The sequence below is a fragment of the Oenanthe melanoleuca genome, chromosome 1 (assembly GCF_029582105.1).
Source record: "Oenanthe melanoleuca isolate GR-GAL-2019-014 chromosome 1, OMel1.0, whole genome shotgun sequence".
Taxonomy (NCBI): Eukaryota; Metazoa; Chordata; class Aves; order Passeriformes; family Muscicapidae; genus Oenanthe; species Oenanthe melanoleuca.
In genome coordinates, this window is record NC_079333.1 from 19,771,156 (window position 1) to 19,784,211 (window position 13,056).

Genomic DNA, 13,056 nt, shown 5'->3' on the forward strand with positions numbered 1-13,056 from the left:
CAACTATGAACTGGCTTTTGCAGACCTGAGTTTTAACACAGCAGCTGCTACTACCTGCACACCTTATTTTGGGTGATAATTTTGTTTGTTTCAAAAAACTAAGGATAATTCCATTTTGCTTTTAAGGTAATCTACAGGGTTTTTTATTTGCTTCAGAGTGAATGGTAGTGATCTGCCCTTCCTTCAAGTGAGCGTTCCTTTTACAGGATATTTAAGTGTTACTTTTACAGGATATTTAAGGTGAAATAGCCATATACAGTAATGTAGATTATAGCCACATTTATCAAAGTGACTGCTATCAATTCAGAGTTAGTAATAATTTTATAAAGAAATTCTGAAATTTTCCATTTTTCACTTGCCCCACTGATTCCCCTTATCCTTTTTATATTTATGGAGTAACCAAGATACCTGAGACATGAATCTTTCCTAACAGTACACTTTGTACTCATTGTAGAATTGGTTCCCAACTGTGCACTATAAAAGATGTTTGAAAACACCTAGAGTAACATGGAAATTACGTAACTGTGGTGAAAACTTCAAAAGAAAGCTTGGGGGTTTCCCCCCCACCTCCTTTGCTTTGTTTAGGTACATGTTAGGGCTGGATTTTTATCCCTGCACTCTTGCAAGTCCTTTGTATTTGTACTCTTAAGTAACTGGTTCATCAGGAACTTTTAATGAAGTATGTAATCTCATGGTGGGAAGATACCTATTTTTGTTTTTTCTTTTTCCTAGTTTCCATGTTCTTTTAGGGTGTGGTTCAAACTAAAATGAAATTTAGGTTGGTCTTTCCTTTTTTGCTCTGCCAGAGGGTTTGTTCTGTTAGCATTGCTCTGCTCCCTGTAAATCAGACATTCTTCTTGGGCTGCGTCAGGTTACTAATGACATGATTAATGCAGGAAGGGTAGAGAAGGGTGACGTAGTGGCTCATGCAAAGTTTACCTGAGAATTATCTGTAGCTTTCTACTGTTTAGTGTCTGTGTGAGTCATGGCCTGAAGCTCTGCCATTCCCTGTTCTTCAGCTGGGCAAGATCACACTTACCTCATTCTATGTATGCATTTCTCCCTTTCCTGCCAGATCTGATTAGAAGCACTTTTGTTTTAAACTCTGTTTATGAAACATTCAATACACTTTTTGCAGATAGCTGACCATGTGGCTAACTAAATGAAAAGTGCCATTAGATATCTGTGATCCAGACAGCTTTAGAAACTTTCTCTGTCCTTACATGAATTCTGATTTTTATCAACTGATGTTTTTTCAGGTTCATGGGTTTAACAGTGGTGGTGTTTTGACATTAGTGAGCTTTGCAATTCGACCGTGAGTCAGTTGCTGTCTGTCAGTAAAGTCTTCTGTTTCTTCTTGTGTATTTGTACAGATAAAAGCTTACAAAACACAAACAGCAAGTTTGTGCTGCTGTCTCCAGCTTTTGAAACTTCCTTGGGCTGCAGGTGTGAGAGCTCCTATCAAATTTGGTTCACCTATCGATTCCTTAATTAAGCACTTGGGAAATTCATCTGATATGAAAACATGGGCATGTTCTCTGATACACTTTGAAGCCTTCGTCATTCACTTATTGAGGGCTGGCTTAATGTAGCTGCAGCCAGTGTTTGTTCTGCTCTTTGTGCATGTGTGTCCTTTAACTGCCATGTGTTCTCAAGTCTCTTTATAAAGAGCAGAATGAAGTCAGTGTAGAATTTTCAAGTAATACTGATTTTTTTTTTTCAAGATTCTTTTGTTTTCTCTCTAGAACTGTCAAAAAGTCTTTGGCATCCTTCATGCCTTTAGCTTTCCTCAGCTGAAACTGTCGCCTTTTCTCTGTGTGAGCTGCTGTCTGAATTATCTTGTGCAGAAAGTGCTTAATGTTTAACTGTAAAAGAATATGCTGAAAGCAGGCTATCATTTTCCAGCCAGCTCGTATCTCACAACCTGCCAAAGCCTATATCAGAAACACAATGTGTGGGAAAAAGTTCTAAAATGATAGACAGAAAAATGTCTTGTGGGAAACCTAAAATGCCATGAGACTCATTCTGTTACTAAAGAATGTTTTTACAAGCACAGCATCATCCCCTTTACTTTTTGAAATTTTCAAAAATGAAGGCTTGAGAGCATAGCATTTGTGTAGAATGAAAACAACCTTGATAAGTGGAAACGTGACATTTCTTGGAAATAAGAGAAAAGAATGGTCAAAGTGAATAATTGAGCCAGAAAAAAACCAAAACCAGCCCAACTTAGTTCTAAAAGGCTCAACTACTTCTACTAAAGTCTATACTGATGTCTGAGATAAAATTTTATGTACACTTTGATTACATTTTGCAAACATGTCTTAAAGGAAAGCGAGCATCCTATGATCTGTTAATCACAGAAGGTGCACCAGATGAATAAATTCATATTGTAAACATATCACTAAAATATCTTAAAGTTCTCTAATACAATGTGAACACATTTTACGTACATTGCAGCATATGCTAATGGAATTAATGATTATCATTACCCAGATGCCTAAATGGGGATGGCAAAAGTTCATGTTCAGCTTAATGTTGTCTGTATTTAATTTTCATGCTTTTAAAGGAACTGTTTACATAAAAGAGTAACATAGATTTTATTCTGTGAGTCAGTGTTTAGGCAAAAAATAAGCATATTGTTTGACACGTGCCTTTATGTAAGCTGTGTTTCTAGAATCTGTCTTTCAGTTTGAGTAGTGAAATGATATTTCTGGCTTTTGTTTTCTTCTGGTGAAATAGCCAGTGCCTTGGCTGTAGAACTGATTTTTTGCTTTTTGCCCAAACCCCTCTTCTTTCATGCTTGCAACTAGACTATGAATCAAACAAAGCTTTAAAATGTCCTTTTTTGGTTTTTTTTGTTTTGTTTTGGTTTGGTTTTCTTTCAAAATTGAAAGGTACTGAATGAAGTCAAAGTGTAAAAAGTAACTGTTTGGTAAAACTTGTACCTTCACTTGTACAGGTTGATGAGGCAGGACATCACCACCCTGCAGTTCATCAGGTTGTGGTTGCCTCTTGCTGCACAAAGCAGCAGCCAACCCTGGAGAGAGAAAGAGCAAGCTCTGGCTCCTTGGCTCAGGCAAGCCCACAGAACCAGAGGAAGCTCTGATTGAGGAAGGACCCAAGAGGCAGGAAACAGATGTTGGCAGCAATGTCCTGGCTCAGGTAGCCAGATATAAAATGTATCAAACCAAAATAACTGACTGGGTTAAATGTCTATAACTGTAGCTCAGTCTTATTTATTGGGCTACTTAAATCTAGGTTTACCTAAGGAGTACTGTGCCTTTTGCTCATGCTCTGCTTTGTTTGGCATTTGTGGTGTGTTGTCAAGCTTCAGAGACCTTGTCTGATAACACCAAGGTCACCCACCACGTGTTTCTGTGTGCCTTAGTTAGGTACCTTTCTCAAAGGCTTGCTAGGGTCATCATGGTATTTCAGTAGATATTATCTTCTGTGTGGTCAAAGATCACCATGCATAGAGGGATGCAAAAGGACAACATTAGAGTCTTACATGTTCAGAAGAAGTCCTTTGAAGTCTCCGAAACAGTGAAGATTTAGTATTTTATTTTTGCCATATATGCCATGGTCTGTACTTTAAAACCCTTCTAAGGTTGTTGCTGCCTTACTCGTGGCTTGCTGTGGGAGCCCTTAGTCTGAGCTGCTGCAGGTAAACAGCAACAGGGTAATTCAGAGGGTTTCTCAGTGCCCTCTTGCTCTTTGGCTTAACAGCATGAGAAAAGTGCAAAATGTCACCGTCAGGGATCTTCCTTCATTCCTGCTCTAAATTTCCTCTTGGGGTTTGGTGAGTTTGTCTTGTTTTTAGACAGCCCTGATTTTCCCTCATATCCCATGATTGCTGCTGCCACCATTTTTCCATTTGAGAAGGTGTTTCCAGAGATAACCTCTTAAGCTTCCTGAGTGCAACCTTGTGACATTCTTAATTTGTACATGTTATTTTCTGCCATTTCTCTAGCGTTGGAAATTTCCATTTCCCAAATCTCTTTAGGAGAGGTAGCAAAAAAACTTGCTTTCTGTGGGTAATGAGGCATAGGTGGTGTATTTTTCTTTTAGATCTCTATAACAAATATTTTCCGTTTCTGAATTTACTAAATTCCCCTTGTATGTAAATATTGGAATGTGCTGACTGGGAATTTGTTTTAATATCATAAAAAGGTTTTCTCTTGTAGTGAGTCTTCTAAGTGCATGAAAAAGATAACAAGAAGTCCCAAAACTTAACAATACTATAGTATTTTAGAAGCTGGTTCAGCTATTAAGAGGGTTTGTTTTCTTAGTTGAATGCCACTTCGTAAAAGTGGAATGAACCTGTGTAAAAGTAGTAGATCTGCTACTTCTGTCATGGACTTGTTGTTCTAGGGAAGAAGGACTTTTATCTGTTTTTCAGGCAGTCATTCCCAGTGTTGGGGATGGACAAGCTGAGAAACCAATTTTGACGATAGTAAGTTTTAGCAAATATCATTCCAGTGGTTTCCCAGGCAGGAGAGAGAGAGATCTTGGTGTGAGCTTGTGGACCTACTCATGCTTTTCCAAATCCCCATAAGACACAAATTCATGGGAAGCCAAACTACATTGGTTCCACTGTTTGTAGAGCTCCTTGCTCTTTTCTGTGGTGGTTTTTAAAAATGCAATTATGTCTGCCTTTGCTAAACTTCTGTGATGTTGCTAGCTTTACTGTGTATATTCCAGTTGCTAAAATACAAGAAGCCACAAAGGGCACCAGTGTAATAAACAAGAACAAATAAGAACAGTCTGAAATGCTGTTACTTACAGATAGTTGACTTAAAATCTGAAAGAAAAAATGTTTCTGTTTTCGGTATTTATTTTATTTGTAACTTTTTTACACCACTATGAACTTCTCTTCTTCCACTGGAATAAATACAAGAGGACTACTGCTCACTTGCAACTATTTAAGAAATGCAAGCAGTGAAAGTAAAAAATACTTCAGATTTCAGAATTAGTTTTTATCTAAAAGTAATGATTTTACATTCTGAATGTTAGATCTGTTTTCCATTCTGTATACATGTTCCTTAGGCAAATTTTTAAAGAATCATCTTCTGATGAAAGTTCAAGTTTCTGATTTTTTTGTGTTTTCTCATTTCTGATTAACATTTAATATAATGAAATAAGCACCATGATACTTGTGCTTACTTTAGCTGTAGTTATTTAAAAATAACAAAGATTGGGCACAGAAAGCTATGATTACAAGAACAATTTAGCCTGGTAGATATCCTTCAAAATCTTCCTGTTCATGTGTGACAACAGTATGAGATTAAATTTGAGTCCTGTGATTAAAAGTTTCTCAATTTCTGTGGCCCAGCCTCTTCTCTCCTTGAAAATTACCTATTTTAAGCTTGTGTCTTGCATGATCCTTACTACAGAATTGCTCCAATTTTCTTTAGAGACCCATCACTTCAGGCAAAATGTTTTTATATTCCCTTGTCATGTTGCTTCAAGGCAGGTTTCCCTCTGGTAAAATGGTTTCCTTTTTTACTTATTTTATATTAGTAGTGGTTTCCCTCATAAGTTTAATTACTGTTTCAAAGAAATTGCAATTTCCTGTTCTTGTGTAACTTGTTTATTTTAGATTTGCTCAGGAATTCTTTCTATTTTGAAGGTGTAATGCTCCAAGGGATGATTCGTAATCTTTCTTACCTTTTCCTCTCTTTTTTCTTCTAATTTTAGGTAAGAATGGGTTCTGCAGTGATTTTTTGGTTTTGAAGAATTTCTGCTTGGGTAAAGTATTAATCTCTCTATCTTCCTTTAAATAATAGTGTTCTTTATCTCTGTATTTAAAGGAGGAGGGGGAATTCTTGGCCAAAGCTAGTACTGTTCCCTTTTAAATATCTGATACAGTTGCTGGAAGAGAGTTTGAAAATTTCAAGTAGGTGTTTGGGTTTTTCCTAATTATTTTCCATATGCAGGATGATTGTAAAAGTATACAAGCAAGTTATTAACTGTTGCCTGTCATAATTTGGAGAAGTTTGAACCATATTTCCCTTAAATGAAGCAGTGCAGTGCTTCAGATTTCTTGTGGAATACCTGCATACTCAAAGGCCCTGCCCAAGTATATAATAAGGCACATATAGTAGAAGCTCTTTGTCTATATCCAAGAAGAATTTAAAGCTAGATAGTAAAAATTAGGTCAGCTAAACACACACTGAAAATTAAATGATAATTCAACTGAGTAATTAACACACTTTGCAATACCAGAACTTCAGAGTTGTTTCTTCTCTTTTGAAATAAAAAAGCCTGGTATGTGTTTACTGTGTAATAATGATGTGGGGGCTGTACTGAACTGTTTTTCCCTCCACAGCCATTACTAACTGTAGATTTGAAAGCTTCCTCTTAAGAGACTGCAGTCTGAAGGGAAAAGATCTTTCATTTAGCAAGGCTAGAGACAACTTCTGATTATAAGAGAATTGGTTTATTGTGGAAAGTAATGCAACTATAAATATGACTTCCTGTGCAGTAGACATGTTTGCCAGTTTCTGGAAGCTTGAAAAAGGAGATTTTGTCTGGTTACAATTCACAATCAACCTATGGAAAGGAGTTGGAAACAGCAGCCTATTTCTTTTATCAGGGATACTCTTGGTTCTACTGCAGTTTTGCTTTTTTGTTCCTTTTCCTATACGTATGCAGTTTTAATTAATCAGTGAGAGGCCCAGCATGAGGTAATGCTGGAAGTCAACAGTTTGAATCATGTGATTCTTAATAGAGAATTAATGGAAACAGAGGTATTGCTATCTCCTTGGTCAGAAAGTATGTCATTTGGACAGTATCTAAAGGCAGGCTCTGGGCTGCTGTGTGCATAATATTCCTTTGGGATTTGTCTGGTTTCGGAAGATCAAAACTAAAATAAGAAAGAGTGTAATTCATACTGGGAAATAATCTTGATCTTTAAAATTCTCTAGCATATGTATTGTCACAACTTAGTCAGAAGGACCCTCTGTAGTCATCTAGTCTGATCCTTTGTGTAATGCAAGGCAAAAATCTCTTGCTTATTCAAACAGATTTTACGTGGGATTCAGACTCTAATAAAGTCACTGCAAGCTGTGTTAATTTTAATTTTTTTCAAGTCTTAAATATGGTCTTTCCTTGCCATTCTATCTGAAGTGCTGTTAGAGATGCTCTTGAATGAAAAGTTTGAGATGCTGTGCTTCTAGAGATAAAGTTTGTAGCTGCCCAGAGGTGGGTGCACGGTGTTTGTCCTTATCTTTACAACTTCCCATTAAACTGGTTCTCAGGTGGCAGTGAGGAAGAGGTGGGAAGCAGTGTGACAAGGACAGTAGGATAGACAAATAGTGGCACTTGATGCCATGAGTGAGGAAGAGGTGTGAGAAAGCTGGCATCAATCACTGCTTCAGAGATGTAAGAAAACATTGATCTAGAATTTAAAAGGTGTGATTCCTATACTTATTCTCTCTACACTGGCCTTGACCATGTTCTTGTTTTTAGAGTAACCAGATTTAGAAGAGATTCAGGCCTTTAGGTGGTGGTTCTCTGTGGGAGAAACCTGAGAGGAGGGAAGGGGGAAAGCACTTATGCTCCATGTCCTACTCGCTCTTGCTTACGTACTTTCTCTCACTCACTGTTGTTCTCTCCTGGCAATCTCTTTTGTTGGTTAAAGAACTGCTATATTTGAGAGTTTGAGGCTGAGCACAGCTTTAATTACCTGTCTGGAGTATTGCTTTAGTTTCACTCTGTCACTACCCACCTCCATGTGTTCTTTCCATTGTGTCCAACTGCCATGCAGCGTTATGTGCTCCACAGAGGACCAGAAACCTGGACATTGTGTCCTGCTCTGGGCCACATCAGCATGCAGTGCATGTATGTATACTGCACACACAGCACAAGCCAGGGCCGTGTGGATAGCCTAGCTACAGTGCAGTTTTCTTTTTTCCCTTCTGTGCGTTTTTTTCTGAATGGACAGTAGCTTGGGGGCAGAGAGGACAGAACAATGCACTGTGAAAAAAAAAACTAGATTTCACTTCCTTGAGATCATGTTTTGCACTGGTTTTATAGAGTCACTTTATGTCATTCAGTTGAGAAAACAGTTAATACATCTACATTTGAGTACAGATCTGAGTTCTGTCCTGTGACTTAAAGGAGCGACATTCCTACAGATAAACTGTCTCCTGAAGGTCTTCAATATCATAAAGCTCTTAATCTTGGAAAGAAATGAACTATGGAGTTCAGATTATTTATTTAGAAATATAAATATAATTTGAAAAAAGTATAGATGTAGATTACATCACTTGTTCTGCAGTACTTATATTTTCTACAAGAATACCAGTTTACTGCCAAACTATGACTCAAAAGATCAATAGCAAACACTCTGTACAAGTTTACACAAGAGAACTGAAGTAGTTCATTCCATAAGCATTGTGTTTTAAAAGCACACATTTCAAAAATAGATACATCTTTGGGAAGACTGCTTTCTTAATTTTCACTGTTGCTTTCAGAAGTATGTCCAAATAGTTACAGGGTTGTTGGTTTTTTTCTGAGAAATGTTGCTGTGCACTGAGGACATTAAGGGAATTGGAATGGCTATGGCTCTGAATGCTTGTAGCTAACAGAGGTCAGTCATAATATTTCTGGCCTCAAAGATAGTCTTAAATTAAAAATAAAAAAATTACAAGTTTGATGCATATTTATTGTAACAAAGAATTGAAATGGAGATCTGAAAGGTACATTTCTATTTAAGGATATGCTGGTCGTGGTGGCTGTGGTTGAGGGAAATTAATTTGTCATATCTTTATAAATGTTGGTGTGCTGTGCATTTAATGTTTAATGTGTTTTGATTCCTTTAAAGCCCCCTGGAGTTTTTTTGTCTGAAAATCTGTGTATTAAGACATGAATGATACTTTCTTGCACAACATGATACTGCACTAATAAACGTATCTCTTATTTTTGTATAGTCCTTTTTAAGAGTGTCAAAAATTTTGCTTCTCATTGTCTTCAGAGTTCTTTTAAACATCTGTATGTTGGTCCATTTACCAAGCCAAATATCAGAAGGGAAAAAGAAGGAGAGCTGCCAACTCTCCCCTGTTCATTATTTCTGAGATTAAAATTTTTCACACAAATTTCTCAAGTACTAGGAGGAAAAATGTGCAGTTTAGGAATGAATCTATCCCTTTTGTTAAGCTCATGCTTTTTATTAAACACTTTGGCTCTTGATTTGACATTATCCACCCAGTAACTGATAGTCAAAGTCTCCACAGCATTTCCAGCAATTCCAGAGGAGTCCTGACCACTTACAGATAGTAATGTCTGATAGCAATGGGGGCTTTTTTATGCTTCAAATGTTTAAGTGTATCATAGATTTTAGATTTGAGAAAAGCACACATTTTAGAAAAAACAACTGAATAAAGTAGAAATTGGAAAAACTGGAGTAGGTGGAAAAGAAGGGCAACTGAGGTAGTCAGAGATTTCAGCTCTGGGTGTATGTTCCTTAATTTTGGCACTTTCCTATTGAGATTGTGAGAACAACCTTCATTATTCTTAGCAGTTAACCCACCACAAAGTTGTTCTCCTTTTATAGAGGACTTGTCAAAATACTATGACAACTAGGCTGATTTTAGACAAACAGATCCTGGCTCTAAAAAGACAGTAAGTCTGCAAGTCAAACATGGAGGGCAGCCATTGGCACTGGGAGAAGTAAGAAACCACAGATTGTTTTCTCATTGGATGAAGAGCTTGAAGCAACACAAAGTTAATTGAAGAATTCCTTGAAAGTGAAGTCAGCCTAAAATAAAAGCTTAGGGGTCTATAATTTACTAAATGTGAAAGCTTTGTGAGCAGTAGTGAACATAAAAGTTTGAAAAAAAACATATTTTAGTAAACATATCTGGCTTGTGTTACAGATTGTCCTGCTTTAATTATTTGTCCAAATAATGTAGATTTGCAGAATGATCTCTAATTAGGCACAGTTTGATTTATTGAGCTGGCCCCATATAAACTGTGATGTCATGCTGTACTGCTCAAAATTACAGCTCTGCTCTTGCAGTTTCAAGATGATTATTTTTAACTTTGGAATGCTTCAGTTTTGTGCATCTTGGCTTTTAGCTTTGTGAACTTAAGATGTGCTCTGCTCTTCTCCTCCTTCCTCCCCCCAGATCAAAGAGATCTGTTGTAATGTAACCAGAATGAAACCTACTGAAATGGACTTCTGAACACTTAGCTTTAATTCTTGTTGGTAAATAAGAAGAAAGGCAAGACTCTTCATGCTTGCTGTCAGGAGGGTGAGAAATAGGTAGAATAGGTATTGAACTATGTTTTGCCAGGTGTCCAGATGCTGATGCCATTCCAGAGTGGCAGTGCTTCATTTATGTCTCTGAAAGATCTTAGTTTTCTTTTGATGCTATAATTGAAGAAAATGGAAAAAAGGGGAAGGGAAAGCAGAGAAAAAACCCAACCACACACACACACACACACACAAAAAAAAAAAAAAAAAAAAAGGAGAGAGCTAGGATCTGCACTGCCTGTTACTGCAGGTAAAAAAAAATTATTTACTAGGAACGGGAACTCTCAGGCACATGAGTTTTTACTCATATATGCTGCATTTTCTGCTTGTTTCCTATTTGAATAGAAAAATTTTCCTTTCCTTAAACCAAGTTCTATTCCAAATGCAAAAGAAAGCTTTGCACAGGGGGATTTCTGCATTTTCCTACAGAGGAGGGTCCCTTCCTGCCACCATTCCTGATCTGGACTTGTGGGCAAAGGGCCAAGAAAGCTGGATCTGAATATGATCTCTCCTGCCAAGCTAATTGAGCATGTTAAGAAGAGAACAAAATTTCAGGGCCGTGAGAGTCTTTCTGTGGAGGTGTCAAAACTACTTCAGGCAAGGCCCCCATAGCCTGACAGCAAACTGGGGAGGGAACAAGAATAAAGGCATATCACAGCTATACTGGAGGCACTTAATTACCTAGTGATATCAAAAGGTGGGAATTGTGTTTGGAAGGCAGTAGCTGTGGCAAGGGAGGGCAGACTCCATTTTCTAACAAAGCAATTTCAGACTGGGAGGGGAAGGTGAAAATACCTTCCTGTGGATTTTAGTGGGAAGGTTCTGTGAGCTGCCCTTGGTAGTGATTGCAGTGTTTCAGGCTCATGCAGGTTGAGAACAATGCACATTGAGTCATTGCAAAGCTGTACTCCTCATGAGGAGCCTTGATTATATAGCAGCTGACTCAGTTTCTATGCTATAAATTGATTACAGCTTAGAAGACTCATAAAAAGTCATGGGATTTCTTAGGGTTTTTTATAAGGATATTCTCAAATGAGTGTCACATTTTTAATATAATCAGTTGTTGACTAATACATTGGTTTTAGATGTTTAACTGCTCGTAGTTGTCCTATAACTATATTCAGTTTAGGTAATGAGGCTTGGAGACTTCAAGGAAGTGTTGCTTCAGGGGAAAAGGGGAAAGGAGTTCATATCCCTTTGATGCTTTAGTACCAGTGAATATAAAATTGATGGAAAGTGTGTATGAGTTTGCTAATGAATTATATGTACATTGGAAAAATTGGATCTCTGAGTTCATCTGCTCTTTTTTTGACCTGGCAAAATTGCCAACTGAATCTAAATTTAACCATCTAGAATAAGGTGAAAGCATTAACTCTGAACATTGGGTCTCTGATTTGCTGCCCATTATGGGGGCCAGTAATGTCTTGATATTAGTAAAAACAGCCAACAGGTTGTGGTAGGTTTCAGATAGTTGCTGTAAGATGCTCATGTTTTGTCTTGTGTTAATATATGTTTGGGGTTTTTTTAATTATCAGTTACAAGTCTGAATATAATCTTTTTTCCAGGATGGTAATTAGCATAGTTGAAATCAATCTTGCCCAGAGATCTGAGTGAGGTGGCTGTCATGCACTGTGTGTGTCTGGGCACATGCATGCATGTACATTGGTTTTGTCCTCACTTTCTTTAATGGATCTGGCAATACATTTGGTACAGAAACAGTCAGACCTTGAGGAAGTTACTACTAATAGTCATTTAATCCTTTTCTGTGTATTAAATGGCTGATGCAGTTTTAATTTTTTTTTTTTTTTGGCAGCTCTTCTCCTGACACTTACTTGCAGAAACTACTCTTGGAACTTAGGGGAACAGCTTGTTTCTGAGAGTAATAACAGCTTCTCCATCATTTCATCTTGTCATTAAAACTGGACATTTATCCACAAGCTGTCTCACAACTCTGTAGTTAAGGGCTGAAAATACTCTGTGAGGATCTTTAGCCTGCACTATATGCTGAAGTGATCCTTATGGCCAAAAAGTAAAGGGGGTGATGATGACTGTCATGAGAAACGAACAGGGAAGTGGGACATGAACATGTCTGCTGTGATACTTCTGGAATTGTCAGGAGCTGACCAGATGGAAAGTTAATGACACTTTGCAGTTACAATACTTCCAGTAGCTTCCCCTTCCTTTTGCTCTATAATATGAAGCTGTTTCATGTTACATAAAAAAACCAGTCTCTTTAAGTACACGTGCCTGAAATTATTTTCTTGATACTGATGCCAAAGCCAGCTGGGATCACAGCATACAAAAGTACTTGAACAGAGACACAGAGGTAATCAAATCAGGTATACAAGGAGTCTCATGATTGTGGAGTCTTGTGAATGACACAGGGAGGAGCACATCTGGCAGCTGCATAATTTAAACAAGTCCTTGGGCATTGATTAATGGTGTGCTGGTAAATTACAAGAATTTACCACATCTCTTGCAAAATTCTGCCTTCTCATACCCACTTTCTCAGCTGCAATTGTTCTCTGGCTTATTTTGGTCAGAACAAGCAAAAAACGTTGAGGAAGCTCGTCTGTGCTAATCTGTCTTGGGTGGAAATGACTAGAGAATGATCATGCAAGCAGCTAGGTGAGTTTGAGGACTGTTGACCTTTGGCTGTGTGTAGGAAAAGGGAGACACATCCTCTGAGGAGAGGTGACTCCTGGCAGAGGATGCATGCTCACAACCAGTGATGCCTCTGCTCTGTACCTGGGGCTGCAAAGGTAGGTGCACACAGATTATCACCTGACTGCTGTGTC

General features: G+C 37.8%; 1 protein-coding gene across 4 annotated transcripts in view; it reads left to right on the top strand.

The window, feature by feature from the left end:
- CMSS1 (cms1 ribosomal small subunit homolog) overlaps positions 1–13,056 on the top strand; it is a 216,551-nt gene that overhangs the window by 106,314 nt on the left and 97,181 nt on the right. For 2 of the 4 annotated variants that reach the window (XM_056483752.1, XM_056483769.1), the window contains one exon: positions 5,698–5,748. The exons of the other annotated variants lie outside the window; for them this stretch is intronic. In XM_056483752.1, the coding sequence (XP_056339727.1) occupies positions 5,698–5,748 (51 nt within the window). The remainder of the gene's footprint in view (positions 1–5,697; positions 5,749–13,056) is intronic. 4 annotated transcript variants of the gene reach the window in all.